Here is a 13,137-nt window from a genome sequence, read left to right as displayed (position 1 = left end):
ACTTCTTGCATAGTTACATTTTACAGCAAGGTACATTAAGATAATAATGCCAAGCCCCATCTCCATTTTGCTTCTCATTATTCTGTAGTAAATACCAAAAAGGTTAGCCAGAAATGAGCACAGAAACATCAGGCCTGTCAAATTTTGTGAATGTGTCCTTGCACTCTACTGTGGCCAAGTGTGCCTGACGTCACAAGCACACACAACATTAATGCTGTACATACAAGCGCAAGCACGAGTGAAAGTTTTGTTTCTGGCAGAGTAGACAGGCAAACGAGTTCAAAAACAACACTTAGCATTAACTCGGCTTCTAATAAATAAAAAAAGCCCAGTGGTTGCTCTAGCCCAGAATTTTCCTTTTAACCAAATTCACCTGCGTTCTGTTAAAAATAACTATTTTTGTCCTAATATGCCGACTCTCAATAACACAATAAATGTGTGTTGTTCATAATTTTGTTATGACACTAGTAGCGGAGGCAGGATGAAATAGCGGGGTTAGTGGGATGAAATCAGACACTAATAATGTTTTGTTGTGCATAGACCCTGGTCTCCCATAGGCCTGTTTTTTTCACCTTTTGGCTATTTTGTTTTCCTGCATAAAATGTGGCGACTGAAAGCAATCTCTGTTTTGTTTGCTATTGTTCTGTTATAATAAACTTACTTGCTAAAAGAACTGGAATGAAGCAGAACTTGACAAATTGCGCAGATGTACTTTGTAGCGAGTACTCTGCTGTGGCCAGAGGCAATCGCGATTGGCAGTTTATCTTTTGTTTTTGGGACGTAGGCACTGCTCAGTTGGATGCAAGGATACAATAGGGCAATCAGAGTCAGGAGAAGCCGCTCACTAAAGAAAAGGCAGTAAAAAGTAGCCGGCTGGAAATGTTTCAGTGTTTGGCTATCCAGCCTGTAAGCAGTGCTTATGGAACACACTGGAGATCCCTGCTTCCTTACCCCTGACTCTCGGATCATTGACCTTTGACCTTTTACGCCACTGGTTACCCTCGTCTGATGTTTTTGTACGATAGAGTTGATAGTAAAGCTGCTACCCATTTTGTATATACTGTACGTTGCTACTGTTTGTGCTCTAACAGGAAGTTTATTTTCATCCCTCTTCAGCAAAAACATCTGGAAATTGAAAGGGTGGAGAAATGGCTAAAAATGGTGAAGAAATGGGACAAGTACAGGAACAGTGAACGGGTGAGGATAACTGCCTGTGTGCAACAGGCATGAGGAACACAGGCTCTAATATCCTGTCATTCATTTCTGGCTTCTCCCTTCTCTATATCTCTCCTTCTTTTTCCTTTACCATTTAATTATTTTTCTCTATTTCTTCCCCCTCACTCTCCTCTTCTTGTCTTTTTCCATCTGCCTCCCTGAACCCCTCTCCTGCTTTCTCCTTCTCTCACTGTGTCTTTACTTTTCTCTCTCCTTCACTGTTCTACTTTTACCTGGATTTTCCTTCTCCCACACTTTCACTGTCTTTCTCTTTATCTCCCCCTTTCTCTCCCTCTCTCTCCCCCTTCTCTCTCTCTCCTCACATCTCCTTTTTCTCCCCCCTCTCTCTCTCACATCTCCTCTCTCTCCCCCCCCCTTCTCTGATCTCCTCTCTGTGTGTTTTCTGCAGATGTGGCGCAGGGTGTATAAGGGGATTCCCTTGCAGCTGCGGGGGCAGGCCTGGTCCTTACTGCTGGATGTGGAGAAAGTGAAGAGTGACAACCCTGGCAAGTACGAGGTTAGTGTGCGCGTTCAGGACTGAGTAGAAGTGAAGCTCTTTGCCAGATTGTTGAAAAGCATAACTGATGGATAAATTATTTTGTTGTTGTTGCAGAAAATGAAGGAACAGGCCAGACACTTCTCCACTGAAATCAAGCAAATCGATCTTGACGTGAACCGGACCTTTCGAAACCATATCATGTTTATGGATCGATTTGGAGTCAAGTAAGCCAGCACACACACACATGGTGCAGACACACACACACACACACACACACACACACTGCAAACACCAATCAAACTTACAGCTTACAACTAGAAATAGAAAAGAATGAGGTTTGTATAAGAATAAAACTTTATCTACTAACAGTAGAGTCAGGTTTAACTACTTTTTTTGGCTGCTGTTTTGTTAGTTTTTGCTTTATTGAGCTAGCTTGAATTGGCTTTTTGTGACTAGTATCTTCTGCAGAAGCCAAGTCTCTTCAGATATTTCCACCAGGGCTGAGCTTGTGTAACCCTGTGAGCCAGCGATCAGAGCAAGCGCCACTTCCTGCCTCTCTGTGTGTTTGATTAGACTTCCTGTCACAGAGCGTGACTTGCCAGGAAGTGCCGAGCAGCAGACCCCCTCTCACACGCTCACAATAGAGCCGCTCCAGAGCGGGCATTGCCATTGTTCCCCCAGATGTTTTTAAAGCACCAACGGTTCTCATACACAATTGTGTGTGTGTGCACGGTTTTGCTAAGCACTTAGCAAAGAATGCTAGCTACCTTTAAAGAAACTGTGTGAACCAAAAGCAAAATGTCTCTCCATGGTGCTGCGTTTGGAGCCATTTCCGGTCTTTCTGAATGGGCATAGGCTTTACAGCTTGCCCATTGATGGCGCTTGTGATTACTGTGTTGTATCTGTTAACATGGGAAAGAAATGAGGCTCTTCTGTTTCTTCCTGTTACTGCATCACTTTGTGTGAAGTGATCAGCGCTTTTAATCTTTAGCATGAATTAACTTGATTTTTAGTGATTTTTGTTGTGTCTTTCCATGGTTATTAGCGTCCAGACACACACAGATATACACACACACGCATGCAGGCACACGCATACACACGCACACATACACATACATGCACGCACACCCACACGCATGCACACATACGCACACCCGCACGCACGCACGTGCGCAGAGGGAAATGTCTGACATTCGTTTCTGGCCGCGCTGCGTGTTTGAAAGCGCTCCAGGGCCGTTTTTGGTAATGTCAGAGGCAGCTTAATGGACTCCAGGCCTGCAGAGGAACAGAGGAGCAGTCTGACCCACCCACACTGCATCAAGAATACTTCAGCAATGGAGCCCAGTGATTTAGAGAGACAGGAGCAAAGGCCTGAGAAAGGGAGGCACAGGGTGCGCACCCGTAGCACAGCTTCAGTCTGCCAGCAGCACAGTTACATTAATGCAGCACAGCTTTAGCCTCCCAGTGCATCGAGTGTAACACAGCTGCACAAAGTCACGTACCCACAGAGTACAGTCCTCCATTGGACATCTTGCCTCCGTTGGCTTAGAGAAGAAAACCTGCACAGCCTTCTCACTGGCCTCGGGGAGGCCTTTCATGCAGATCCTTAAACAGGCAGCAAGGTGCTCTCCTCACTGTCAGTTTCTGAAGTCTGTCTTCACCTGACAATTTATGGAAAATTGGAAAATGCAGAATACACCAAACTTCAGAGCACATCCAATGCATGGCGCGAAATTAAATTTCCACTCATTGATATGACTGGTATGACGTGTTTAGTGTAGCTTACTGAATGTAGCTTTGCAATGTAAAGTGTGAAATTGCAATGTGTGTCGCTTGCCATTAGTGCTACTGGGGAGCCTGTGTCTGACAAGTGAGGAGTGAGTTTACCTATATATCCACGTGTGTTACAGTAATATCCAAAAGCCCAACACTGGAGATAAAAAGTTATCGACGTCAGTGTTTTCTGCAGTCATTCATCTGTGATGACTGTAAGTCTCCAAACAAGCGCATGTGGTGTGCAGGAAGTCACGTGTGCGGTGCAGTGTTTAAACACAGCAGCTGAGCAGCCCAGCCTCGTGCGAAATGAGCGCCAGGCTTCCTGTGACTGCTCAGTGCACCTCTCGTGAACCGCAGGGTACGGGCGTGTCTCTCGTAAATGAATCCCGTTGTTTACCAGCTTTCATATTGTGGCAGCCGTGAGGATGTTTTGGCTACGCCCCTATAGATAAATGGTAAATGGACTGCATTTATATAGCGCTTTTATCCAAAGCGCTTTACAATTGATGCCTCTCATTCGCCAGAGCAGTTAGAGGTTAGGGGTTAGGTGTCTTGCTCAAGGACACTTCGACATGCCCAGGGCGGGGTTTGAACCGGCAACCCTCCGACTGCCAGACAATCGGTCTTACCTCCTGAGTCTATGTAGGGGAAACACTGCATCCCATTGATTAACAAAGACATTTGGTTATATGATATCATTTATAACACAGAAGAGCTCATTTACATGCAATTTATTCTGCATTAATTGAAAGGCTGTGCTATACATTAGTTTAAATGGAATCAGGTACCCATATCGTAAACTTTACAAACTTTACTTCTTTGATAACCATGAAAAACTGTCATTAGAGTATTTACAAATAATGAATTGTGCCTGGTTTCAAGCCTGTGGGTATCTGTGACTTGCCCTTATGGTCTCTCCTCTCCCCTCCTCTCTCCTCCGCTGTTCTCTCTCCGCAGACAGCAGGCTCTGTTCCACGTCCTGTCGGCCTACTCTGTTTACAACACAGTGAGTGACTGGAATCGCCATTACGTAATCAACAGCTATGTGCTACTGAACCCCACCACCACCCATTACCCAACCCTTCCACTGAGTCCTGTTTCCAGTTTTATTTACGTGATTGGATAAGCCCCCCAGCTCCTCTGCCGGGAGATTTAAGCTTCTGTTTTTACACCCACAAGGGAAGCAGAAAACAAATTGCCATGGTTCACAAGCCCCACTTCACACATTTGTTGGGTTCAGAACCCCAGCAGGTTGCCAGCGTAGGTCTTTTTAAGGGAGAGAGCAAACAGGAGTCGCCCCTCTGGTACAGATGAACTGTTGCCATCTGCGCTTATGCACTCAGCTTGAAGTACGCAGAGTGTAGAGCTCCAAAAGACACCGATGAGCCAAGTCCTCAACAGACCTGGGTCACATGAATGTTTCACATACTTTATCACTGAATACAACAGGAAATTCCTGCAGATTGCCGACAACATTAAAAATAAATGTCTGTTTTCCCTAACGTTCAGATCAAATTATTGTTTCACATATTGCAACATTCTCATGGATCTGCAGGAATTCTACTTGAATCGAAAGAGTTTAAGTATTTCAAGTTCCTGCTGAGCCAGTTTTGGTAGCTAACCTGTCCAGCTGTAATCGGCTGTATAAACAGAAAATGAGGAAAATCAGAGCAACATACATGGCCACAGATAAGGGAAACTGCTAAAGCAAATACATCACACCAGCTCAGAGCACTGACCTTTCAGACCTCCCTCTCTGGCAAAGAGCTTAAAACTTCAGCACTTTGGGAAGTGGGCTGTGTGTTTAGATGCAGGTTGCTGTACGAAGGGGTCTTCACTGAAGTCCTAGGACTCCTCCAGTGTGGGTTGGACACATTATGTAGTTAAGCACAGTTGATGGGCAAATGGTCTGAAATGCTGATGCAGTCACATGGTGCTGGTCAGTCATGTGATCATCAGGGAGCCCTCATTGGATCCACAGTGGAAATCCGTATCAGGTCATGAGTCTGAGTGCTGTTAAAAGTTTAAGCCTTCACTCTTCTGGATGAGCAGTTAACTATTTCAATTTTTTTTATTTCATAAGTTTTTATATGCTCCCTTTGCTGGTGTTATTTAAGTAGTGTTTATGTGTGCGTGACCAATTTGGACTCGGAGTAGTTTGTGACCGTACATGACCCCTGATCCCTCTCTCCACAGGAAGTGAGTTACTGCCAGGGGATGAGCCAGATCGCCGCTATCCTGCTGATGTACATGAATGAAGAGGATGCCTTCTGGGCCCTTTCCCAGCTGCTAACCAATCAGAAACATGCCATGCACGGTGAGCCATTCAGGAGGCAGCTCAAACAATGGGGCGGAGTTAGGATGCCAGTTCAAACTGGGGGTGCTGAAACCTGCTGTTTCTCCCACAGGGTTCTTCATCCCCGGCTTTCCCAAGCTCCAGCGCTTTCAGGCTCAACATGACCAGATCCTCTCCAAACTCCTGCCCAAGCTGAAGAAGCACCTGGTGAGAGGCAGCCTGGGTGGCTCTGTGGCCAAAATAAAGCCAAGGGAAAGCGTTTGTGTGTGTCTGATTACCAGCAATGTTTGCACTCCTCTAGAGTGTGTGTTTGTGTGTGTGTGTTTGTTTGTTTGTGTGTGTGGGTGCGGGTGCTCTCACGCTTTATATATTTATATTTATATATTCTCTATGAAAGGGACGTACACTTGGAGTATGTGGTACATTTCAGTGAGAACTTTTGTGATCTGTGCAGATCACTTTCAAACACTTGCTTTCTTTTTATAATGAACTGAAAATGAATTCAAGCTACTTCTTCTTCAAGCTACTTCTTCATAGACATGTTATTTAGTTGTTGCTTTTGCCCCAGAAAATGTATATGTGACTGAGGCCCTTTATGTCTCATTACACATCTCTCTCTGAATTCAGGACAAGGAGCAGATGTTCACTGGGATTTACACAACCAAATGGTTCCTGCAGTGTTTCATTGATAGGGTGAGAAATCTACCAATTTACTGTGTGTGTGTGTGTGTGAATCTGTCTGTCTGTCTGTGTGTATGCTGCATGCAGTGTGTGTGTCTGTGTATGCTGCATGCAGTTTGTGTGTGTGTCTGTCTGTCTGTCTGTGTATGTTGCATGCAGTGTGTGTGTGTGTGTGTGAGTGAATGTGTGTGTGTGACTGTCTGTATGTTACATGCAGTGCATGTCTGAGTGTGTGTACACAGTGTGTGCACGCAGTAAGTAGAGACCTCACTGGACACTGTAAGTTTGTTGTGTGGAGAGGCCGTCTGCTTCATTTCGTACAGTGATCACAGCTGGATGATGTCATAGTGACAGCTTCCCTTTCAGAGCAGTGATATGCGCAAAAACCCATCCTCTGCACAGCTGTAGCCACAGTCACTTTGCAGGGCAGATGGGGGGGTTGAGTGGGTATCAGTCCCCTGGTGCTTTTCACATTCTTCTGTCCGGAGTGACAGCTTTTCAGTCAGAGTTGTCTGTGACTGCTGTTAATGTAATACGGTGATAAGAGTTTTGGAATACAAAACCGTGACCTTGGCACATGCATCACAAGTCAGATCCACACGGACGCGAGTCAGAGAAGCACTACTGAAACTACTGTTTATGGATTTCCTTTTGGGATAATATAATAACATTATAGACCCTGGATAAGAGCATCTGCTAAGTGACTGTAGTGTCACATAATGCTGAGAGGGCAGCTTCACCATTCTTCAAAAAAACAAAGACCAATAGCTGTATAAATCTATTTTGGGGGGAGAAGGAACCCCAGGAAATGCATCTCATTGGCCACATGAGGACAACACACATGAAATGGCCCTTGCAAAGCAGACCGACAACCACCAGGGAGGTCTTATCGGAGTTAAATTTACCCAAAGATCAAACACCAGGCACCTCTTAATGTGTGCAGACCAGCTCAGTGTGCACATTGTCAGAAGGTTAGTGTCCCTGCGTTAGAAGTGTTTCTGCAGCTCTGTGTGTGAGGGAACCCCTCTGTGGGCCCCACGGTGCAGGGCTGGAACGCGGTGCTGAGGGGTTCGCTGAGCTGTTTTCTAGCAGTTAATGGTCCTGAGCGTACGTCGGGGACTGGAGCTGAACGACTGTTGGCTCCGTGGAAACCCCTGCCAGATGTAAGCCTCGGGTCGGATCTGTGGATCTGGAGCTGGTCCCTGAGTCAGATCTGTGGATCTGGAGCTGGTCCCTGAGTCAGATCTGTGGATCTGGAGCTGGTCCCTGAGTCAGATCTGTGGATCTGGAGCTGGTCCCTGAGTCAGATCTGTGGATCTGGAGCTGGTCCCTGAGTCAGATCTGTGGATCTGGAGCTGGTCCCTGAGTCAGATCTGTGGATCTGGAGCTGGTCCCTGAGTCAGATCTGTGGGCTGGGACAGCAGCAGCAGTCCTCGTGCAGTCAGAGCAGAGATAAGCTGTACATAACCCAGCTTGAACCCAGAAGGAAATTGACCTTCAGCTTTCAGGACAGAAGGCAAATGAATCGTAGAAAGTGGTGTCCTTTAATCTTTCAACAAAATAATACTGTAAGTTATGTAAATAATTATGTTGAGGATATGAATCATTGAAGTGTTTCAATGTTTTGTGTGAGTGTGTACTTAAAGCACACATTTGTTACTGTGTGATAATAGCAGCTTGCACTCGAACTGGTGTGGAATTTCTGTGGGAAACTGAAGGATTTGTACTTGTGAAACTGTTTCTAGCTGAAATATTTGTTTAAATAGAAAATAGAAGTGGAGCCAGTGCAAGGTTTTATTTTTAAATTAATTTCCTCTTTGCTCTTATTGAAACAGACACCGTTCACCCTGACACTGCGCTTGTGGGATATTTACATACTGGAAGGAGAGAAGATTTTGACTGCCATGGCGTACACCATACTCAAACTGCACAAGAGTAAGACTTGTTACTTATAGCCATAGATTATCTTAACAGGCTGCCCTTAGCCTTACCATTCTCTATGTGTTATGGAGTACACCTGACTCATGATAATTGCATGTTCTCAGTACTGTAGGGACTGCATGCATCCACCCAGAGCTTGCATATCATGAGAGTAATTAAAATTTCTGTATTGTGACATAGTGCACTTAACTCTAATGATGCTCATGTTCTGGATAAATCAGTAAGAATAAATTGGGATTGGCTGCATACTGAAACTTAATAAAATAGAAAAAGTAGTTATCCAGTATGCATTTATAAGGAGAATGCCTGTTTCATTGCTTTGCACTGGCGATCTTTTAAGAGCAAATGCTTTTTACTGCAAATGCAGTGTAGATGGCTGAAACAACGGCATCTTTACTGAAATGAGTGAGGATGAGTGCAGAAGGAATCCCTAACCCACCTCCCTAACCCCCCTCTCCCCTAGAGCACCTCCTGAAGTTGCCTCTGGAGGACCTGCGGGAGTTCCTGCAGGAGACCATGGCCAGGACCTTCTTTCTGAATGACGACCTGGTGGTGGAGCAGCTGCAGGTGTCCATGTCCGAGCTGCGCAAGATGAAGATGGAGCCAGGTGCGTTCAGGATGCGCTGACCGCACACCTGACGGGAGCGTTTTAAACCACGCTGCCTGTCAGCTTGTCCATTGCTTCTTTCCTTCATTCCCACCAAAAGGGTAAAAAAACATTTATGAGCAGAATAGGGGGCCGCAGTGCCTGCAGGTATTTGTGGTTCAATCAGCTTTCAATCAGCTGCCAATTAAGGTCTTGAGAACAAGGTGTTTGGACTCTTTAGCCAATCAGTGACTTAAATGAATTACTGGAGACGCTCTGAAAACCAACAGACCCTTCGGGAGTGGAGTTTGTCACCCCTGCTCTAGACTGTGGGTAAATAAGAAAGGGCTGAAGGACTTTTTTTTCCTCAGTATGTTTTCTGATGTTAACAGCTGAGGCTTTTTTTGTGCCAAAACTCTGTTTGTTTGTACCGAGGGTGTTTTTACTGAGGCTGTTTGTACCGAGACTCTGTTTGTACTGAGACTGTTTGTGCCGAGGCTGTTTGTTTGTACCGAGGCTCTGTTGGTTTGTACCGAGGCTTTGTTTGTTTGTACCGAGGCTCTATTTTGGCCACTTACTTGACCACCTCTCTCTGCTTCCACAGCCAAGCCGGATGAGTTCCCAAAGCAGCTGCTGGGCGTGGAGCGACCCGTACTGCTGCTGCCACTGAAGCCCCCGCAGGCTGCTAACGGAAAGAGCGAGGCCATTGCATCCAACAAGACCCCCTCCCCTGGCGACCTGCGGGGTTTCCAGACCCCTCCCCCAACCCTGCCTTCCACCGACCCCATGCTGGTGCACAGCCAGGGGGAGCCCCAACGCCAAGCCCCGACCCCTAGCTCTGAGGGGGTGGAGCTTCCCCCAGAAGAGGCGGGGATAAGACAGGTTGTCGGGGCAGCACCCCTGGAGGACAGTGATGAGTGGCCCCCTCCCTACGAGCCTCCAGAAACGAGCGATGCGGGAGACCCAACTGCAGCTGAGCTGGATCTGCCCGAGCTAGACCCACCTCCACTGCTTAGTGAGGAGGTCTACCCTCCCACACCACCAGGGGGCGACACGCCTTTCTCTCAGCGCCCGCCCAAACCTTCAGCCTCAGTCCCTGTCCCCTCCAGTGCCTCCCACCCGTGCCTCCCCCCGAAACCGTTAGCCCTGTCACAGGCAGCCGATCGAAGACCTTCCAACATCTCCCAGTATGACAACCTGTCCCTGGGCCAGGAGAACCACTGCCTGGACCAGCTGCTGCCGACGGCCACTGCCATTCCGGAACCTTCCACCAACGGGAACAGCCTCACTCCAGTGCGCCCTTCACCACTCCCGCCCTGCCTTAAGCCAAAGCCCACGCCCCCTCCCCCGCCCCACCGTCAGCTCCCCCAGGTGCCACAGCGAGATGGACCGGACGTACTTCAGTCCCCGCCTCACTTCTCTAACAGGCTCGTCACCTTCCAGTCCCCCTCACTGCCCCACAAACCCCCTCGGGAGGAAGCCGCTGACCTTCGCCCTCTGGTGGAGGTGGAGAGAGAGGGCGGGAGTCACCAGGCCTCACCAAAACGAGCGTTGATGCCACCAACGCTCCCCTTCGCCCCCAAACCCACAGGACAAACGACAGCGGTCCCCGCTGTCCGCTCCGATCCAGATTTTTACCGGACACACCTCTCCAACCAGCAGCTCCCCAAGTCTGTGACATTTTAGCATATGGCATTGCCAATTTCTGACGGATCCTCTAGCATTTCTTACAGACACACCACTTTTTAAAAAATAAACTGTGTTGTAAACAATGCTGCGCTGAAAGAGTTTACCTGAGGGGTTTTGGCAGAAATAACTGTTTTGACAGATGTGTACAGACTTCTTAACCTTTGTAAAGAAGCTTTTTTTTTTGCCCCTGATATTATGGTTTTGGTAGTTTTACAAATACTGATCTGATGAAGGTAGAGTTTAACAAAATTTAGCTTTAATAAAAATCCTGATGAAGCCTTTCCATTGTGACAGATCAGTACTATCTAGCGAACAGAAAGGGTTGTGGTCACAGTTCTTAATGCCAAAACTGTCTGGAAAGTGTAAAAAAAGGGACTGAGGAGGGGTTTCACGACATATTGTGCAGTTAAACAAATGGAATAATGGGTATGAGGTCACATTCAGCCCGTGTGCCCATTGCTTTGTGGTGCTTAATTTTTCATTTGCTGTATTTGTCCCTGTTTCTGAGGTAAAATGTTTCTTAACCTTGTGAAGAGTAGGTTTTTTGGAATGTTTTTTTTTTCAAAATTCTAAGTCAGTGTTCTAGACCTTCATTGCTTTCCATTACCAGCTGTGATGGTTACAGCAGCATTGGAATGTTCAGTTAAGAACATTCTGATCACATTAGTGATCTCACAAGTTCATTTATTGTTTATATGCCAATGTTCATTCACTGCACACAGAACATTTTGTATCATGAGCAGTTAGTAAAGGGTTAATGGTCTGTAATCATGGAACAGCAGTGTCTGGAGGTTGCGCTAACTTTAAAGGGGTTCATAGGAGACCATGTCGATAACTGGGGTCTAAGTCATTGTTTAAAGTGAGCAGGCTCACGTCATGCAACACAGCAAATGGGATTATGGGTCAACCCTGGACCCTCTCCTTGAACCGTCTGTAATACATATTGCTTTCTCTCCCTCCTTACTAATGCAGTGTATATAGGGTTCTCTCTGTCCCCTCTGACAGGAAAATAATCATGGAAATGTATGGAAGTCCTGCTGCCCTTAAAGATTTAAAAATGAGGTATAATCATTTGTAATATACAAGGAGAGATAATTCAGTCTAGCTTGCTAGCTGGATTTCTTTCATTATGAGTTCATTCTCCTTGCTCGTAGTATTCTGCTGTTGCCAGCAAATTGACATGCCCACATATACAGTAATCCTGCTGCCAGAAAGCTCTGCCGAATGATACCCTTCTCACAGACAAGCTGAGGGTTGGTCTGTCTGAGGAGAGTAATATTTGTCACTGAGTACCAATGGGGTAAGCCAAGTAGCTGGATTTCACTAGAACTTGACTTTTGGCAGTGTTAAAAACAGCCTGTGTTTATTGCATGTTTATCCTTAAATCACAGGTGAAATTGAGCTGTAAATATAATGGTGATTTGAGAGGTAGCCTTGTGCTAGTGGCGTTCAGAACGACCAAAGCATGGGCAGAATACCCAAAGATTTCAAACAGCCCCCAGGTGCACTCAGCAAATCAACTGCCACTTCCAAAAGGCAGGACAGTTTTCACGGCTTCATACTTGGTCATTTGTTCCTCTTGCAAAGAGCCACAGCTCTGTGGTTTGATGCAATTTTTTTGTTGGGTAAAAAATCATATGTAGCAATAATGTAGATATTGTGTAAAGTTTGAATGTAAAAAAAACCAAACCGTTAACCTGCACCCTGAAATCAGGCATTTATTTTATGTTGATATCTATATAACATGTATGTTGATATCTCCACCAGGTGAGTCGAATTGCCTTTATTAACAGAAAAACGCCCAAATACTGGTTCTGTTTTCAAAGCCGTAAGGAATGCCTTCTCTTCGTGCCAATTGAATAGCTCCACCTGGTGGAGAGATTGCACTTTTTCATCTTTTTTTATTTTTTTATTTTAATCTCATTTGACAGTATTCTTGACCTGACGGAATTAGTTGTGATTTTGTGTTTGGTTTAAATATGCTTCCTTTTGTAACAAAGTGCTGTTTTTCATCAGTTTTGTTTTCAGACAGACCTATGTATGTCTTAAGTCATAAGCTGTTGAACAGTAGTTGTCCCCCCCCCCACTAGCTCGGAATAATTGGCAGTAGTTACAGTGCTCAGGAAAGAGCTTTATATTTTATGATGGGTTTTTAATAAAGATAGACTGGTTCTGTGAGGAACCGCAAGGAGTGAAGCCTGGGAGAGAAAATGGAGCATTTATTTCCACAGCTTTCAAAGGTAAATTACTGCTTTAATAAGTTATATGCAATATGTATTTGATTTTTGTCTTTTGTCATTTTTGCACATTGTTTGTATTACAAGCAAAAAAAGAAACAAACCCAAGAGTTTCCTCTTTATTTCCAGACATAGCTGCCGGACATTGATGTACATTTTCTAAGGTGTTGGGAGGACTTGACCTATAGCCTTTTTGGTTTTATTGAGATTCATGAGC

General features: G+C 45.6%; 1 protein-coding gene across 1 annotated transcript in view; it reads left to right on the top strand.

Annotated features, from left to right (window-relative positions):
- The window catches only part of LOC118214792 (USP6 N-terminal-like protein), a 37,058-nt gene extending 24,035 nt beyond the window's left edge, over positions 1 to 13,023 (top strand). The window contains exons 5-14 of the mRNA XM_035395020.1: positions 1,117 to 1,197; positions 1,625 to 1,732; positions 1,829 to 1,938; positions 4,448 to 4,496; positions 5,687 to 5,807; positions 5,899 to 5,993; positions 6,414 to 6,479; positions 8,303 to 8,402; positions 8,872 to 9,015; positions 9,599 to 13,023. Of these exons, the coding sequence (XP_035250911.1) occupies positions 1,117 to 1,197; positions 1,625 to 1,732; positions 1,829 to 1,938; positions 4,448 to 4,496; positions 5,687 to 5,807; positions 5,899 to 5,993; positions 6,414 to 6,479; positions 8,303 to 8,402; positions 8,872 to 9,015; positions 9,599 to 10,680 (1,956 nt within the window). The 3' untranslated portion in view covers positions 10,681 to 13,023. The remainder of the gene's footprint in view (positions 1 to 1,116; positions 1,198 to 1,624; positions 1,733 to 1,828; positions 1,939 to 4,447; positions 4,497 to 5,686; positions 5,808 to 5,898; positions 5,994 to 6,413; positions 6,480 to 8,302; positions 8,403 to 8,871; positions 9,016 to 9,598) is intronic.
- The last annotated feature ends 114 nt before the right edge of the window (positions 13,024 to 13,137 follow it).

The sequence above is a fragment of the Anguilla anguilla genome, chromosome 16, assembly GCF_013347855.1.
Source record: "Anguilla anguilla isolate fAngAng1 chromosome 16, fAngAng1.pri, whole genome shotgun sequence".
NCBI classification, from domain to species: Eukaryota; Metazoa; Chordata; class Actinopteri; order Anguilliformes; family Anguillidae; genus Anguilla; species Anguilla anguilla.
This window is presented reverse-complemented; position numbering and strand designations above follow the sequence as displayed.